The following is a 17018-nucleotide window of genomic DNA, read 5'->3' on the forward strand; positions in this document are numbered from 1 at the left end:
GTGTGTGTGTGTGTGTGTGTGTGTGTGTGTGTGTGTGTGTGTGTGTGTGTGTGTGTTTCCTCGGGCCTTTCTTCCGCCCGCACCAGCGGATTAAATTGCGAAACCATTTTGAGAGCGCGCTGCTCGTAATCTGTTTATTTCTACACAAATTGGGAGGAATCAGACTTTAACAGCCGTCAACATGCTTACCATGGTCCGCAAACAGCTCAGACACCACCCGGCTGTGAGTATAGCACGGTCACAGTCAGTAAATATCCATGTTAGCAGCTCCTGCTCCAAAAACTTCTGGGACCATCTGGGAATCTTTGTGGCTAACATAGCTTAGCTTAACTAGTTAGCGTTGCTAGCTAGTACCAAACTTTGAAAAAACAAAAACAACAACAAAGATTTCCTTGACTGCTTATTTTATATTGTAACAAATATGACTTAATGTGCATATTCCCAATGCCCACAGTGCCACAAGTTGATACTTTGGAGTCAAGTGAGGTCAGGGCTTCACTCTCAGACGATAGCAGCTGGTTATTAGCCAAGAAGTGTCTGCTGGCTAAAAATAGACTGATGCTGCTAGTTAGCGAGTTAGCTGGTTAGGTAGCGTTAGCAGACAGATATATTTAATATATATATTTATTAACGAGGTATTTATATATATTTTTGTACTGCCTGTTGTTTAACTTGTGTAAACTAACTTACTTGGTGACTGAAAAAGAGGTGTGTGTGTGTGTGTGTTATTAGTTTCAACACATGACGACTGTAGTCTGCAACGGCCATTCAGTGACCTGAATAATGTTTACCATTATAATACACATATTTCACAGGCAGTGGTCAGAGTATACACTGTAAACATTGCAGTGTGTTACTGATATAGAAGAAGAAGAAGAAGATATACTTTATTAATCCCTCAATGGGGAAATTATTTTTTTCACTCTATTTTTTATTTTACATGCATTTTAACCCGGACACACACACATAGACATGCAAACGTGGAGAGATGGTAGAGTGATGGGCAGCCAGCCAGACCAGCGCCCAGTTTAACTTGATAAACCTTCCTGTCTTTTACAGTTGATCCCCCTTTTCGCCTTCATCGGTGGAGGAGTAGCCATGTCCGTCTTGTACCTCGGACGCCTGGCCTTGAAAAACCCTGATGTCTGGTGAGGACCCCCAGTCCTGTGTCTTTTTTGTTATACCATTGTTTTTATTTGACCCTTTTTCCAAACTGGCAGTTGGGTGGAGGAGAAACTGGTTTGCAGCTCCACCTATAAGTATCTGTCAAGTTACGCTTTCTGTTGATTCATCTTTCATGACGTGCGCCTCTGTTCTCCTCTGCAGCTGGGATCGCAAGAACAACCCAGAGCCCTGGAACAAGTTGGGCCCAACTGATCAGTACAAGGTGTGTCTCAGTCACCTCTTTAAATCTTAATAATCGTGCTGCTATAGTCTTAAATTTTCTGTGTTTTTCAGTGTGGTGTAGGTGGTTATATTCTGGGATCATAGTATGGATCTTTGCCAGACTTGTTGCACAGCTGTGGGATTATTTCTCCAATTGGATTAGTCAGACAAAGTAATCTGGTGGTAAAATGGCTTGTAGGAACAAATCTGATAAAGTCATTAACTAAAAGAGTTTTCAAAAGACGAGAAAGCAAATTAATTTCTGAAGGATTAGCCATTAGAGACATGTTTGCTTTTGTTCCCGTGCTAAGATTTGTTTCTATTCTCAGTTTTTCACAGTTAACATGGACTACAGCAAACTGAAGAAAGAGGGCCCTGATTTCTAAAGAGCACATCTGCTGGACCAAAAGCATTAGATGAGCTGATCCGCACAGAGCTGTTTGAACTTCCTCCATGAAAATGAGGGATGCAGAGGCTAAACCCGCACAATGATTTATATTTTAAGTCTTCTCATTGCATCCTGTCTTGTTTCTCATTTTCATTTGTTGTCAATAAAGTGAAGGAGTCTTAAGAGTCTCCTCCGTACAGAGAAAATATCCTGTTTTATTTGTTGTGATTTTATTTATGGACATTTTTTTCCCCTTGGTTTTTAGCACATGTTTTTATTTGACACACATTACATAACACTTATTTGCATTATCACCCAGACCACCTTCTGCACTCTGTTTACTGTTATGTCATGCTCTGTTGTTACAATATGGGCTTTGCTTTCACCTCATTTCACCTCTGTCCTGCTTTAACCCAGCGGCTGGTGAATTATGTGCAGCACTATTCTTGGCTGCCATCCAGAATCGTTATGGTGGGGGCAGACTTTAACCTGGTCACATCAGTGAGCTCCCTCTGGTGGCAGCTGTGGCAGTCAGGCGAAGTGGTGATGAAACCTCATCAGTATTTCATCCAGTTTTTGAGGCTTACTAGCTGCCCAGTGCTTCGACTGCATATGTTTCCAAGCTTTCAGAAGATGCTGTAGTTAGAGACTTTGAAAGGAAGAGTGAGACGACGTGACTCTCTCCCTGTAAAGGTTGACTTATGTTTGTTTAAAGCAATAACGTGTTCATGTGCCGTGGAAACAGGATTCTGGTGGGACATGTGGAGGTGTTTCTCTTTATAGAATGCCATCGCTCTCAGCCAGATGAGTTTGTAAATGTCAACAGGTCACATTGTCCCATATGCAGCTCGGAAAAATGCGACAAGGATGAGCAGCCAACGCAGTGCAGAAAATGTCAAGGAGACCTTAGTATTTGAACAGAAGCCCACGTCTGGATCTTCACCCACCCTCTTCAGGGCAGGAGCGCTCCGCACACCATAAAACTTTTTTTTTTTCTACCTGGGGAAATGGAAATTAACTTCTGGCACAGCATGTAGCAGAGCAGAGCTTTATTTTGGTGCATTTAAATTGTTCCAATGTGTTCGCCTTGTTGACTCAAATCAGGACCCCAGATACCTGCAATCAGCTCAATAATGATTGAAAATGGAAAATAAAAGTGCCTCTATTTGTCCTGAATTCATGTATTTGTTGATGTAACCTGTCATTTCCAGCTTAATGGGAGTAAAATGAAAGCAAAGGACACGCTCTGTGACTGGATAGAAAAACACCAGTGGCTATAAACGGTTGAGGGAAAACAAAACAAAACACCAAATTAATTAATGAACTCCTCTTGGATCAGAAGGAATGTTTTTTTTTTCCAGCTTTATTTCATGCTGCTACTGAGGGTTAGGAGTTAGAAGCTCTCTGTCTTGTTGTATGATGAAATATTTTAATTAAGCAGGCAAAATGATTTCATCTTGAAATGTAAAAAATGTTACCATGTACTACAGCAACAACAGCTTTGAAAATAAATTGAATTCAAAGTTTTCTATTCAGGCTCTGTTACAGTACAGGAAAATCAGGGCATTTTTATACTGTACCTTCTTTTATATACCATACTATTAAAAAGGTTTACCTTTTTAATAGTTTTATTGTTTTGTATTTGTGATTTTGTAAGTCAAAAAGAAGAATAAAATCCATTAAAATGAAGACTTTGTTGTGACTAATGATTAAAATCAACAAGAGTCTACAGCCATGCCAGTGGTTCTGAGGCAACTATATGCGTCATCAGACAGTATAAGACAATGTATATATATATATATATATAATATATATATATATATATATAGAGATATATATATATTTGTAAAGTTTACCATGCTCATCATTTTAGTTCAGCATGCTATCATTTCTTAATTAGCACTAAACATATAGTACAGCTGAGGCTGATGGGAGTGTCTTTAGTTAAAATGTTGGTCGGATGATGGTCTGAGATGAAAACAAGGGATCAACAAGTTGGGCATGTCCTGTCTGTACCAAATCCTCTGGATAGCCATCTAATTTGTTGTCAAGATATTTCACCTCAAACCATAATGTCAATCGCTGCACCAACAGTCAACTCTGAGGGTCAGCTTATGACAGACAGCCACAGGATTTAGTGTTCAAATGGCGTCATGGACGCTGAATTCTCTGTGGACACTGGCTGAGCACAACTGTAGAGCCAATCTGACCTGAATCTTTACCCTCCTCCTCCTGACCTCTGACCCCTCTGTAGAATCCAGCCGTTTTCTCTCACACTGCAAAGGTAACATTGAAAAAATAATGAGGGAAAATAATGTGAGGCGAGGCGCAAGGCAACTGCTGCTCCTGCAAATTGTCTTCTAAAGGTCATGCCAAAGGTCAGGCAGTCCAGAAACGGGGAGAGCAGAGGATCCTGCACCATTCATACTAAAAGTAGTTAGTCCTTCATAGTGCCTGTGTGAGTTTGGAAGTGTGTGCAAGAGAGGGAGTGATTAATAAACTTCATTCACTTGTGTCATTGTCCACCCACACGCACAAACAGATGTCTTGATAGTTTGAATTCAAGTGTCATTGCAATGCATAGAAAACTGTGATTTTCTATCCTATGTAATCATGACCAACAAGTAGAGTCTGTCAGCAGCAGCTAGAGTCCTGTGTTATCTTTTAAATTATTTTTTATCTAGAGTGTTTTATCAGCTCAGCTATGCGCAGAAATACAGATGTCATTTAGCTGGCTGAAATGACTTTCTTTTAGTTATGAAACCAACATTGCCAAGAAAATGTTTGCCGTGTATTTTGGTGATTTCGTCAGTGTAAATCCAATGTTTTTATGTTCACTAAGTAGTCACCAACTTTGTCTGTCTGCTGTTAGGCGTTGAGCGGCTTTATCAAGACCAGTTTATCTGAAAACAAAACACCTGTTGCAACCGGAAATAAGACTGATGAGAGTGAACCTGGTCTCAATACCAGACGATCGAAAAACTCAGCTAAATACGAAGTAGATCAAGAAATCAAGAAAAGCTGCAAACAAACTCACGCCCCTTACTTCAAGGGAATATCTGAAACAATGCTCTCCTGCTATTCTCCTTACTTTGTATGACATTGTTCACAAGCGACTTAAGCATGTCATTTCTGTGTCACTCCTTCATGGATTAAGGTTCTTTGTCCCTATGACAGATTTCCATAATTTAGAGCCCACAGAGGCCATTTATGAGATCAATGTGTGGGGGGCTAATGTTTCCCTTTAATTATTAACAGTATGGTAGTGATGGTAGAAAGGTGCAAGCTCACCATCAGGCTGAAATGTGTCACAAGGCTGCAAAAGTTGCACTTTTATTTAAGTTTGTTGTGTATTATTATGTATTTTTTTTTCTTAAATTATAAAAAGCTTACTTCAAACAATAATAATAAGAAGAAAAATAAAAACATGTACAGAAAAGTTCTGTAGATGGCTGATTAGGAGTAAAACTTTGCTGGGAAAAAAAAGTATAATAAGTATAATTTTTTATAATTTCTTTTCAGAGATTTTTTTTCCAGAAAGGCAACTATGGGTAAGTATTTAAACTTGATGGCTGCATTAGAGAACATAGTTATGTGTGGAGTGGTGTCATTTCTTGAGCACGTGTCTAGTAACGTAACCTGTAAAATGTTTCACAGATTGCAAATGGGTGATAAGACTTTGCTGCAGCTCGGAAAAAAATCCAGTCAAACGATTTAAAAAAAAAATCCATGCTGCCGTAATGAGTTTGCAATGCAGGTTTTCTCTAACTCCAATTCTCTAATTGTTTCCACCCAATTTTAGCAACAAAAGCTACGAGAAAGTCCCCATTGTCTATTTAGCAGAGCACTTGTCTGCAGTCTAGAGTGAGCCAAAACTCGTGGACCGTACAACAAAAACAACGAGCTGAAAGATTTTTATCATTGGTAATTTAAAAATATTGATTAGCGCAGCTTTATAGGTGTTGAAATTAATTCATTAAATCAATATTTGTTTCTTGAGTTTCTTGTTTAATCTGAACCTTATACATTGAATCTTTATATTTATATTTTAATCCAACCACCTTGGAAGCTCTGAATGTCTAGCAGACTGGGTCTTTAAAAAAAAAAAAAGTCTAACGACAACATGCAATTTTCATCAAAGACATAATTAAGATTTCAGTCAGCTTCATCTTAATTGATCCCGCATTCATAAGAAGAGAGTTTAAACAAGCAAACTTTCAGACTACACCTCCAGATGTGCACAAAATGCTACCAGTGCAGAGTTCTCATGTAATCATGTAGTCTGGGCTGTTAATATTATCTCCTCCATTTTACAGCTCCTCTTTTCACTAAACACTTACAGATTATGTCACCGTATCTCTCTAACTCCTGTTTTACGCCATAAACTCCATATCTGCAGATGATAAACTTTCTTTAACGTGTGCTGTCTTAATTAAACACAGTACAGAAAAGTCTGCAGCGGCAACCGCAACATAAATACAAACAGTTCGGTTTATTTTACAGATATTTCATACAGAATGATGGTATTCTGAACTCGACAAAAAAACGCAGTGATAGCCTTTGTCCACTTTTATCTCTGTGTTGAATGTTGCCTCTGTAATGCCTTAGTTACCTCTCAATTACCTCTCTATTTCTACCCAGCCAGACACATATACAGACATAAACACTCACAGATGCATTACTGAAGGAATAAACTGCTTTCCCTCCCCTGCTGTGAGCTGTGTTGAGTAATGAGTGAAAGCCTTTCTCCCTGTGATTCTCGCAGAGAGGGTGCCTTTCATTTTCTTGCCATTTGTTGTTCAACTCAGAGCTGCTCTCTACTTGTTCTCGCTGTGTCTCACCCCTGCTTTGTTTTTCTCCATTCTCTCTTCCAAGAGCTTCTCAGTTTTACGTTCACGGAGACCAGACATGGGCACACTCATACTAGCAGCCAGCAGAGAGACAGAGAGAGAGAGAGAATGTGCATTGTGGAAGTTTTATTTCAGCAAACCCATGTTGATCCTTGAGCTTGCTCACTCAGGATGACAAAGTGCCATTTGCAGCAGATGCACAAAAAGGTCAGGGTTGTCGATGTATTTTTGCATGAGGGATTGAGTAAGGACGCTGCAATTTAACAGCCGTTTCAACAGGAATACCACAGAAATTAATCATCCCCGATATCTCAGGGACAGAGAAGCTGTGTGAGTATGCTTTATGTGGTGTTCCAGAGCATGCATCACTCACTTTGGAGCCAATTCAGCGCTAGGCCGGCTGGATAGTTAGAGACTGTCTCATAAATACAAGGTCCCAGGTTTGATCCCTGAAACAACCGGTGTGTCTTGCTAAAGTGTCCTTGAGCAAGACAGTGAATGCTTCAGGATTGATTGTCAACCAAATGTCTGACATGAAAAAGGACGTGTAAGTTAAAGAGCAACATTTAATGTGTCATTATTCTCTCAATGCTTTACTAAGATGGAAAGACATTTAAAAAAAATGGTAACAAAAACTAGCAGACACGCCAGTTCCAAGTTCTCATCATCCTTGGCATCTGTGTTTTGATGAAATCTGTTTTTTTTCTTTTTCTTTTTGCATCCATGCTAGGAAAGGAGGTCAAAATTTAAATAGCTGAAAATAGAACATCTGGCTGGGCCTTGTCAGTCAGCAGTGTGTAATGAAATATGGAAATTGGGGCGCTCTTCAAAGAGATGCGGGCCTCTTGGTGCCGTCCTGGGTCTCCAGCAGGCCCCTCAACATCCCCAGTGGAGCCCCGCCCCTCTGAAACGTGTGCTACATTACCAGGTGCTGCCGCCGCGGCCCAGTCCACCGCTAGTGCCAGCTCGTTAGTGCTCACAGCCTGGTGGAGCTGGCAGCTGGCATCATTAAACTTCAAACCGGCTTTCGACCCGGGGTGCCGCCGCAGGGAGAGACCGCCCGCTCATCCGCCTGCCAGCAGCTGATTAGAGCCACGCTGACACCAGCAACCAGACTCCATCCACACGCTATCCAAACAGCATATCCACACACCACCAACCACACCACCAAGTATCCGAACAACATATCCACACACCATCAACCACACCACCAAGTATCCAAACAGCATATCTGCACACCATCAACCACACCACCGACTATCCTCTTCAGACAAAGTAGTGACCATAATACCGGACTGTCCCACAAGCGTGCAGATTTATCTTTATCCTGAACAAGTGTGTTTACATGTGCACTGGTATGGTGGTTTTTGGGTTGTCTCCACTATGTAAACATCATATCCCTGAGAAACCTGGATAAGCTCATATCCCCGCTTAGAGAAACCTGAATATGCTGCTTTGTGTACCCCAATAAAAACCAGCATGCTGTGGCATGTGAACACCTGAACTGTCAGTTTTTATACAGATCATGTAGCGGAGATGGTGAGAAATCAAGACACAATTGCACACAGATTATCAGAAACCTGGATAGCATCGTGTGTACACGTTTATGATTAATGAGGTGTCTCATACTCCATGTAAACATCGCATTCAGAATAGAACGAAACCATGGATAATGTTCAAGATCGGTATCCATCTGTACAAAGGCATATTTGGTGACTTGACAAAAAGGCTGGGGCAAAAATGGACTTTAAATGCATTAAAAAAGTTAAAGTTTCAGGGCAGTGTTTAGCTTAGTCGGTAGAGCAGCCACCCCATGTACAAAGTCTTAGTCCTTGCTGCGGCAGCCCAGGGTTTGAATCCGACCTGTGGCTCTTTCCCGCTTGTCATTCCCCATCTCTCTCTCCCCACATTTCTTGTCACAATAAAGCTCAAAAAAGGCCAAAAAATATCTTTAAAAAAAAAAAAGTTAAAATTTCAACATAGTAAACAGTTATTCTTCTGCATTCAAAATCTTCTCTGTACACTCCACAATACTTTTAGTCACAATCAGCAATATTTAGTTTTTCAGGAACCATGTGTTCCCATAAAGTTCCTCCTGTTTGCTTTTTTGCTGAGAGTTAGATGAGAAGTTCAATTAGCTCAGCACAAAGAGTGGAAACAGCTTGCCCGCTTATGTTCAAAGGTTACAAAATTCACCTAGCGGCACCTCTAAAGGTCATCAATAACCACGTTATATCCAAGAGGCAACCTCTGTGGCTGTCAAGTGAGACCAAAGCAGAAGTGCCAAAAACTGCAGTTCCTCAAACATCCACTTGAGGCTGGCTACAGAACGAGTCAATCGCCATAAGCTCCCATGTTAAAAACTTCACAGCGGAAATCAACATGTTCACAGCCTGGTACAAAAATATTTTTTGTCTCTATAGCTATTCATGTCAACTATACTGTATTTTTGTAGAAAATTCTAAATTAAGGCTTGAAGTTATGCATCAATAACTATGTGGCAACTTTGACTGACAGGTGGGTGTCTTTACAGGTGACTTGTTTGAGCAACCAGGCTTCAATCAACCCACAATCCACATCTTCAGTGGCTTCAGAAACCTAAAACTCTCCTTGTCTCCTCAAAATGGGCTTATAATAGCCAGATTGTAAGCAGCCGACATTCAGGACCTTTTCCATATTTTGGTCGTATTTTGGCCAGATAGCTGTCCACTAACCACCATGACCTCTTTACCCAGTTCACACTACATTATCCATTATCATCTCTTTACTAAAACAATATTATTCTTCACCAAAACCTCTAATTCTGCTGTTATTGACTATTTATTGGCAACAAAGTGGGGCAGCAAGATATTACTGTTTTGTCATTGTGATAAAATATTAGATGTAACCCACCAAATAGACTCAGCTCAGAGGAAACAGGGGGCCATGTTTTCTCTACTCTTCTGATATAATTTTCCTTGCAGATATTGCCTCCAAATAGATTGTTGGCCATTTCTCCTCATTCTTTGCTTTCCATTCAAATGATAAAACAAGATTTAATTTGCACTCAATCAGGCTCAGATATGGCAGAGCGCCCATATATCGGCAAACCCCAGTGACGCACATGAACACTGGTCCCACCGGAGCTACAAACTGGTTTGAGCTCCATTATCATCCCTTTGTTTCCTCACGTCTGTTCTTTTTTCTTCTCCACTGCTGGGCACAAGCAGAGACTTGGTAATTTCCACTGTGACTGAGTCATGAATGATAATGGCTTGATTATTTGGCGAAAATTGGTCTCTTTAGATTCATTTCATGTTTGGTGATAATTGAGAAGCTTTGTCGGTCTAGATAATACCAAACTGCCTGCCTTTACACATTCCTCAGTTTTCATATTTTCACCGTTGAATTCTTTGGGCCAGTAGAAAACTCATTTCATTTCTCTTACGGTGAGGAAATCTCCAGATAATTTCCATTAAATCAATGTATTACAGTACGACAAGGCTTTAAAAGGAACCTAAAAGGCCTGAGTCTATACCCTCCTGTGAATAAAGGCTGACTTCCCGTGATGCCCTGCAGTTCATCAGAGAGCTGTCGAGGAATTTTCTTTTTCCCTTTGGGCACCGGGTTCTCTTTGAATCGCCCACTCTGTCAGACTCACAGTCTGAAGGAGGCCACTGTCAAGCCTTTACAGCAAAACACCTGATCTAAGAATTGTTATTTAAATATTGATAACTGCCTTGGAATTTGGTCTGATTTTGTAATCGCTGGAGGAAGCTTTTGCTACAATCATAACTTTCTTCCTGAATGGCAGAAAATCCATTAATGTGCTCTAAAGGTACCTCTGGGAGCATCGTGAGCTGCTGGTAGGAGAAACAGCCCAGTTATGCTGCTTTTGGAGAGAGGATCTTAGTCATAATTCAGCTCTACTATTAATGAAACAGACACCCACAAATATCAAGGCCGACTGTGGTAAAACCTAAGCACAGAGGTATGTATTATTCTGCAGAGAGATAACAGAGAACACTTATAAGGTCTGAAAGAGCTTGTGTAAGGACAGAATTTAGACTTTTCTCCTCTCTCTTTTATTCAGTCCAGCTCCTCTTAACGAGAGCTGTGTGTATTGTTACAAACAAATGAGCAAGAGGTTAATAGAGGGTCCAGTACAGCTGGTGTGGGTGGCTCACTCCTTAAAAGATCCCTAATGAGCTCTCTGCGCTTCTTCAGAGACCTCATGCATTGATTCATCACGACACCAGTGACACAAAGGTCACTAAGCCACCCTGTGATGGACTTCGGTACTTTAGGGTTTTGACACGACCCTTTGACCTCCACCATGCATGACAATTCTCATCTTATCATGCCGTCACTCAGTCCACATGCATCACCATACATCCAAAGTGCTCCTTAGGGATAACACCGCTTCATATCATAACATATCCAGTTTGGCAACTCTCCCTCACTGTCCTCTATTTCAAAGCTGGAATTGGTGGGAGACCTGTAAAGGGCATGTTATGTCTGAAAGAAATGCCTCCGTTCAGCCAGGACTTCAAAGCGAATATGTAGTTGTTGCTCACATCCACGGGGAGGTAGCAGAGTGTTTGTGGGAGAAAGAGGAGAAGGGGCGACCCCTCTCTGTAAGCAATTGACCCTTGTACTGGTGGAGGGCTGGGTGCCGGTCGCTGTCCCCATGTTCCCCTGGCACGGTGCCTTCAGCGGTGGTAGGCTGAGAGCTGGACAGACGAAGAAGCACCTCTGGGACTGGAGCAGAACCTTCGGACTCCATCTGTCGCTTTCTCCACAGTAGAGAAGAGGGAGACGGGGAGAGCCAGAGACAGGTGGGCCCACCTCCCACCAGCTGGCACTGCAACCAGCATCTGCCCACAGCCAAGGCAACTTTCCTTTCTCCTTGTCATCACTGCTCAGACAGCTCACAGCCTCTATTCTTTTCCTCTTAGCCATTTTCATCATTCATCCCTCCACCTTCCACATTTCTTTCAGGTGCTGGTGTGGCCCAGCAAAATGAGAAGTACTCAACCTCCAGTACACTTCTATTTTGATCAAAGACTTCAGAGACTGCTCGACTGCAGGTATAGAGGTTACTACTTCTTCAGTCTGCAGTTTTACAATTCAATGCTAAATCAATGACAGCAAATTGAAGTTTGGAGGCACAGCAGAGGGATGTAAACAAAAGACAAATTAGGAAATGATTCTTATGCTTTGAGACAACTGAGATGTGAACTATAAACAGCAAGTTAAGTTAGGAATGATCTTTACTGTAGATTTAGTAAACAGGTACATAGTGAAAACAGTACAAGTTTTTAGTAAAAGACTGCATACTGGGGTCCTGTTCTTTCTTTTATGTTCGTTATTTTGTGCAATTAATGCTTTTTATGAGAGAATCAACAGAGAGGTGGCGAGGGCATTCGATTCCCCTAAAAGCTTGAGTCTGTTTGTTTGGGGTGAAGATACAAATTAAAAAAGAAAATTATAAAAATTCCCATTTGGCATATTCCTGGTTTTGTACAAGTCTATGAAAACATACAGAATAGAAACATTTCTGAGACTGTCTTTAGGAGGTCAACACTGTAATATTAGCTCTATTAAAGTGTCTCTTAACCTTCTTTTATTGAATTTGAAAGATAATTTTGGAGATAATTCAGTGTATAACGCCCCTGATTCTTATTATACCATCATTTGTTTAAATTTGCAGACTCTGCTTAATATGGCAATTTAAAATGTTACTGCTTAACTTTACAGAGCACCAAGTCTGTGCAATACCCTCCCATTTATAAATGAAGAGGGGTCCACAAAGTATAATGTTACCCAAGACTCCCAAAACTCAAGTCTCTGCCCAGGAATGTATTATACATGACAATGAGCCTGACCTATAGGGGGCGGTATGACCTCTCTGAATATGTCATTGAGATAAGGCAGGCCTATCTGATACATTTTCAACACTGGACACACACAATGACTCTTTTGCCTCTGAATGACATAAGGCACACTGTGGCAGACTGTGAATACTGTGATGGTGGAGTACTGTGATAGCAGCCCCTCCTCTCCCTCTGCCTAATTCTGCTACATCTCTGGTGGACCAGGCTAATTTAGTTGAAAATTGATACAAGGATAGGGATAAAATGTTAAGCAAGACCATCCAGCAAGTCTGATTAGGCTGTATGTAGCCAATTAGGCCTACTGGCTCCCATCTGAAGTCGAGCGAGCAGCAACCGCAGGCACATTAGCCTACTGGAGAGCTTTTTCGTCTGTCCCATAACATAATTATACCCACACTGTAACATTTAATCAGATTGAAGTCAGATTTAACGTTCTCTCAAAGTGCAGACAAACAATAAAACCAAAAGGGCAAAATGTGGTTTGTAGATCTATAATTTCTGCGACCATCATAACATAGGAGTATTTGGTGATGCTGTTAGATGTCTCACATTAGTCGTAGCCACTGGTTTATGAACTAATGTGCAAATGTGAAATGGCACATTGAACGAATGCTACTTCTTTTTTATTTAAAGCCTTGCCATGAACACATAAACACTATTGACTTATACTAGGTTTAAAGGTTCAACGTGAAACAGGAAAATAACCGAATTGAATTTTCTTGGTCACACTACATCACGGTTTGACATTTTAAAACAGAACTAAACAAAACAGGATCGACATTACATTATTTGTAACATTTTGACTGAAATCTAGCTTATTATTGCTTAAATGACATTTCCCTTCTGCATTTTCTATTATCTTCTTTTTTTGTTTATGTTCTTTAACACATCTGCTGGTAAATATCATCCCTTGAGTTTTATTCCCCTCAAAAGGAGAAGAATCTAATTTAAAAGCTTGCTCCATATATCCTGTAATCTTTGAATGAGTTTTAAAGGCTTACCCGAAATAACATGCTAATGATGTCCTATATATATATTACTTTTATAACATCATGTGAAATGCGAAATTGCCTCCGTAAGGCCTCTGGAAATAAAAATAAAAAGAAAGAAAAAGAACTGACAGTCCATGCTTAACTTTTTTATTTGAAGTCAAGACATAGCGTACTTTGCCACATGTGCCAGTGTTATAAACAGCTTCTGTGCAAATGTAAATTCATCATCACCGGTCACGTAAAAGAGACGAGTGATCAGTGCCGAAAAATCATATTGCCTCTGTTTTGTTTTTGTCTGCATATTAGCTCCAGTGCCGCGTCTTATTTGTCTCTGCTGCCTGCTGGGTTTAATCTTAGCTTTCCGTGGACCCCAATGTCCATCTATTCCTGATGATTAGCCTTAATAGATGTGCTGTTGGGTTCTGTTTGATGACCCAGGTTATTTGTTGACAAAAGCGTGATATGTTCTTTTATGAAATGCATTAAGCTGCAATAAGATGGTTTCTTTCCATAATGACTCAAAGCCCACCCAGAGGGACCAGTACGCATGTATTAATATGCAGTCCTCATGTATAGAATCTATTTATATAGTCCTCATTGCTTATTACTGTTGGGTGTAATAAGATTTACATGAGGAAAATCAAAATTTCGCCTGAAAGAAAAAATGAAAAGGTGCTAAGAAAATGCGCACACCACCATGTGTGACAAATAATACAAAGCACTGGGTTAGGTGTATCAGACTGAAATGAATGGCTCAAAAAAACATTCTGATTATTCTGTTCACTCTAACAATTAACCATAAGATTTCCAAAAGCCTTGGATAATGTTCACTGCGGTAATAAATGATATGTGACAGGCTCCCACATCCCAAATCAAATGAGGCAGAAATATGTATTTCAAGGTGTGATAATACACCTCTATGAGCACAGGGTGCTAATATAGATGTTCTGAAGCATCTGATTTCTCCTGCAGGTTAACAGCAAGCTCAGAGAGATCAAATTACATGAAGCAGAAATAGGCTACTAATAGAAGGGAAAGTTTGCTTCCAAAACCACGAGAGCATTTCAGATATGACAGATATGTAATCTAACTAGATTCTCTTGTGAGATGATAGGTGATGTGTCTAACAATAGAAATATATAAGCCCTGGAGGTTCATATGGACTCTCGTCATCATCAGTTTAGGTACAAGGTTTGGGTGAAAAGGTAAAATGTTAGCTGAAACCTTAAACAGGGTACATATAAATCAAATTATATATAATATTTTTGATTAATCCTATAAGCATCGTACACACAGCTGACTGAGATCTGAACTAGATTTTCATTGTGACTCCAAAGGTTGACTGGACTTTTAGGTAAATCCACATTTAATGTGTCATACACGCTGAAAATGTAGCATGGTAATGTCAGCTAAATCAGGACCATTAAAAACAATTTCCCTCTTGCTGTCACTGCATCACACTGCTATATTTCTACTGTAGTGGAGGAGACAAATGTCCCAAGTCTCCCTCTTTCACACTTTTATAAGAGGTCTAATCCCATTGCTAGTTATTGCCTTCATTTGTCTCTGGTATTATCATTACTGGAGGTGATTGGCAGTCCTTTGAGATGCTTTTTGGCGTCCCCTCTCTTAACTTGAAATGTGTGAGCCAGGCGTGATGGAAGCGCCTCTTGGCACCACGTAGTACCTATCTTCTGATCATCTGTTATCTCTGACTGAACATATTGGATTATTGATTCGGAGAGGGAATGTGTTTTTGTAGGCGTTCAAACACCAGCATTTGTCTGTAGAAGTCTAACATCCTACTGTGACTCAATAAAACGCACAACTGAAACAAAGAATAGTCCTAATTCCTTTTGTATGTTGATGTTTGACAAATGATGCTGTCTGTGATACCGAGGCAGATTTCTTTTTTCAAATACATTTCAGATTGAAGGCAGCAAAGGAGCCTTACAGAGTACTCCATTTCTTTGTGCTCACTTTACATTTTGGGACTATTGACGGACAGTTGACAGTACTTATGCAGGAACTCACCTTGTAGAGCGCATACCTGGGTTCATGTCTGGTCCTTACAATATTAAAAAGAAATGCATTCATTACCCACACTGTACTGTAGCTTGTCCGCCTCTGGGATTCAGGTGTGTTACATTAGTAGCAACTAATGCAGCCTCAAGCAGAGAGGAGGAACAGGCTACAGAGGTCTGGTAAGCTCACCTCTTTCTAACTCCAAGCACCCAGTATTTTATGTATTTTGTATTGTAGTCTTAAGCCTTAACCAACGTTTTCTCAGATGACATCACTTTATCATATTTTGTGCAGCTTCATGTGGAGCCATAAAGGGCTTTTTTTCCCTAATATATGTAGTAGTACTCTCCAATACTGGTAATCATACTTTAATGTGTGAACATACATGCAGTGAAATATCTTTATATATATATTTTAATATCTTTATTTCAGTTTTAAACACATTATGCTCTTGTGTAATCAACTCATGGTTTATTTTCCACACGCAGAGGTCCAAACACAAACACATTAGCTGCTTTGAACACAAGAGGTGGTGAGAAATTAAAAAAAGAATGTGCAAACACACGACACACACACACACACCACACACACACACACACAAACACACACCACACACACACACACACACACACACTAAAAGACACACACATCAACAAATGTACATTATAAGCTTCACCATCTGGGAGTAGGATTAATTTCTGGACTGTTACTCAGCCTCCACTATTATGGGCATCCCTTGCACCAAATGTGTAAAAGTGTGTGCACACAAGGGAGTAGAATGAATGGATAAAGCAAAAGAAATACAGTAAGGTAGCACTTTGATGGTTCCTCGGGAGGATCTATGAATTAGGACAGCCTAAAGATCAGCAGAAGGAGAGAGGAGGAGTCTGTCAGCAGTGAGGGAGCAAAGTGAGAATACGTGGCAATGAATTTTATCGATATTTCCCAAGCCTTTCATGTCTGCGTGTGTGTGCATGTGTTCGTGTAAAAGAGGGAACGAGTGAGAGAGATTGACAAGAGACACCAGCCTGCTTTGCTGCCAAGTCACATTAATTGTATTATCAGTAACTAGATTTTATTCCTTCAATCTGCACACCGTGATTATTTCAGAAGGAGCCCGGAGAGTTTCTGTGTCGGAGCTGAATTTACTATCTTTTACTGAATTTATTTAAAAACACATCCTTGCACTTTAAATGAAAACATGCAGGAATGTTTTATTTTGGGATGGATTTCATTTCTTTCAGATGCCGTGGTCTTTACTGGAGGAGCAGTAGGTGGTCACTGCTAAACACTGATTTCTTCTTCAAATCAGTTACAGTCAAGCTGTACAGTAAATGTAAAGTGCATAAATTCCTGCACACTGGAGCTTTTCCCCTAACTAGACACTGGGTGATTGGAATAGTTCATGTATATTCATGAACTGGGAATAGGTTGAATCACTTTTATGTTATATCATCTCTGTCGCTGATTGATATAACCAGGCATAGAGATTGCTACTCAT

At 40.3% G+C, this 17018-nt stretch overlaps 1 protein-coding gene across 1 annotated transcript; it reads left to right on the forward strand.

The window, feature by feature from the left end:
• The first annotated feature begins 59 nt into the window (after positions 1-59).
• Positions 60-1982, forward strand: ndufa4a (NDUFA4 mitochondrial complex associated a). Its single transcript, XM_019275098.2, has 4 exons — positions 60-223; positions 1060-1148; positions 1327-1387; positions 1716-1982. Exons 1-4 carry the CDS (start codon positions 182-184, stop codon positions 1770-1772), a joined length of 249 nt encoding a protein of 82 aa, XP_019130643.2. The 5' UTR covers positions 60-181; the 3' UTR covers positions 1773-1982.
• The last annotated feature ends 15036 nt before the right edge of the window (positions 1983-17018 follow it).

The sequence above is a fragment of the Larimichthys crocea genome, chromosome XII, assembly GCF_000972845.2.
Source record: "Larimichthys crocea isolate SSNF chromosome XII, L_crocea_2.0, whole genome shotgun sequence".
In the NCBI taxonomy this organism is placed as follows: domain Eukaryota; kingdom Metazoa; phylum Chordata; class Actinopteri; family Sciaenidae; genus Larimichthys; species Larimichthys crocea.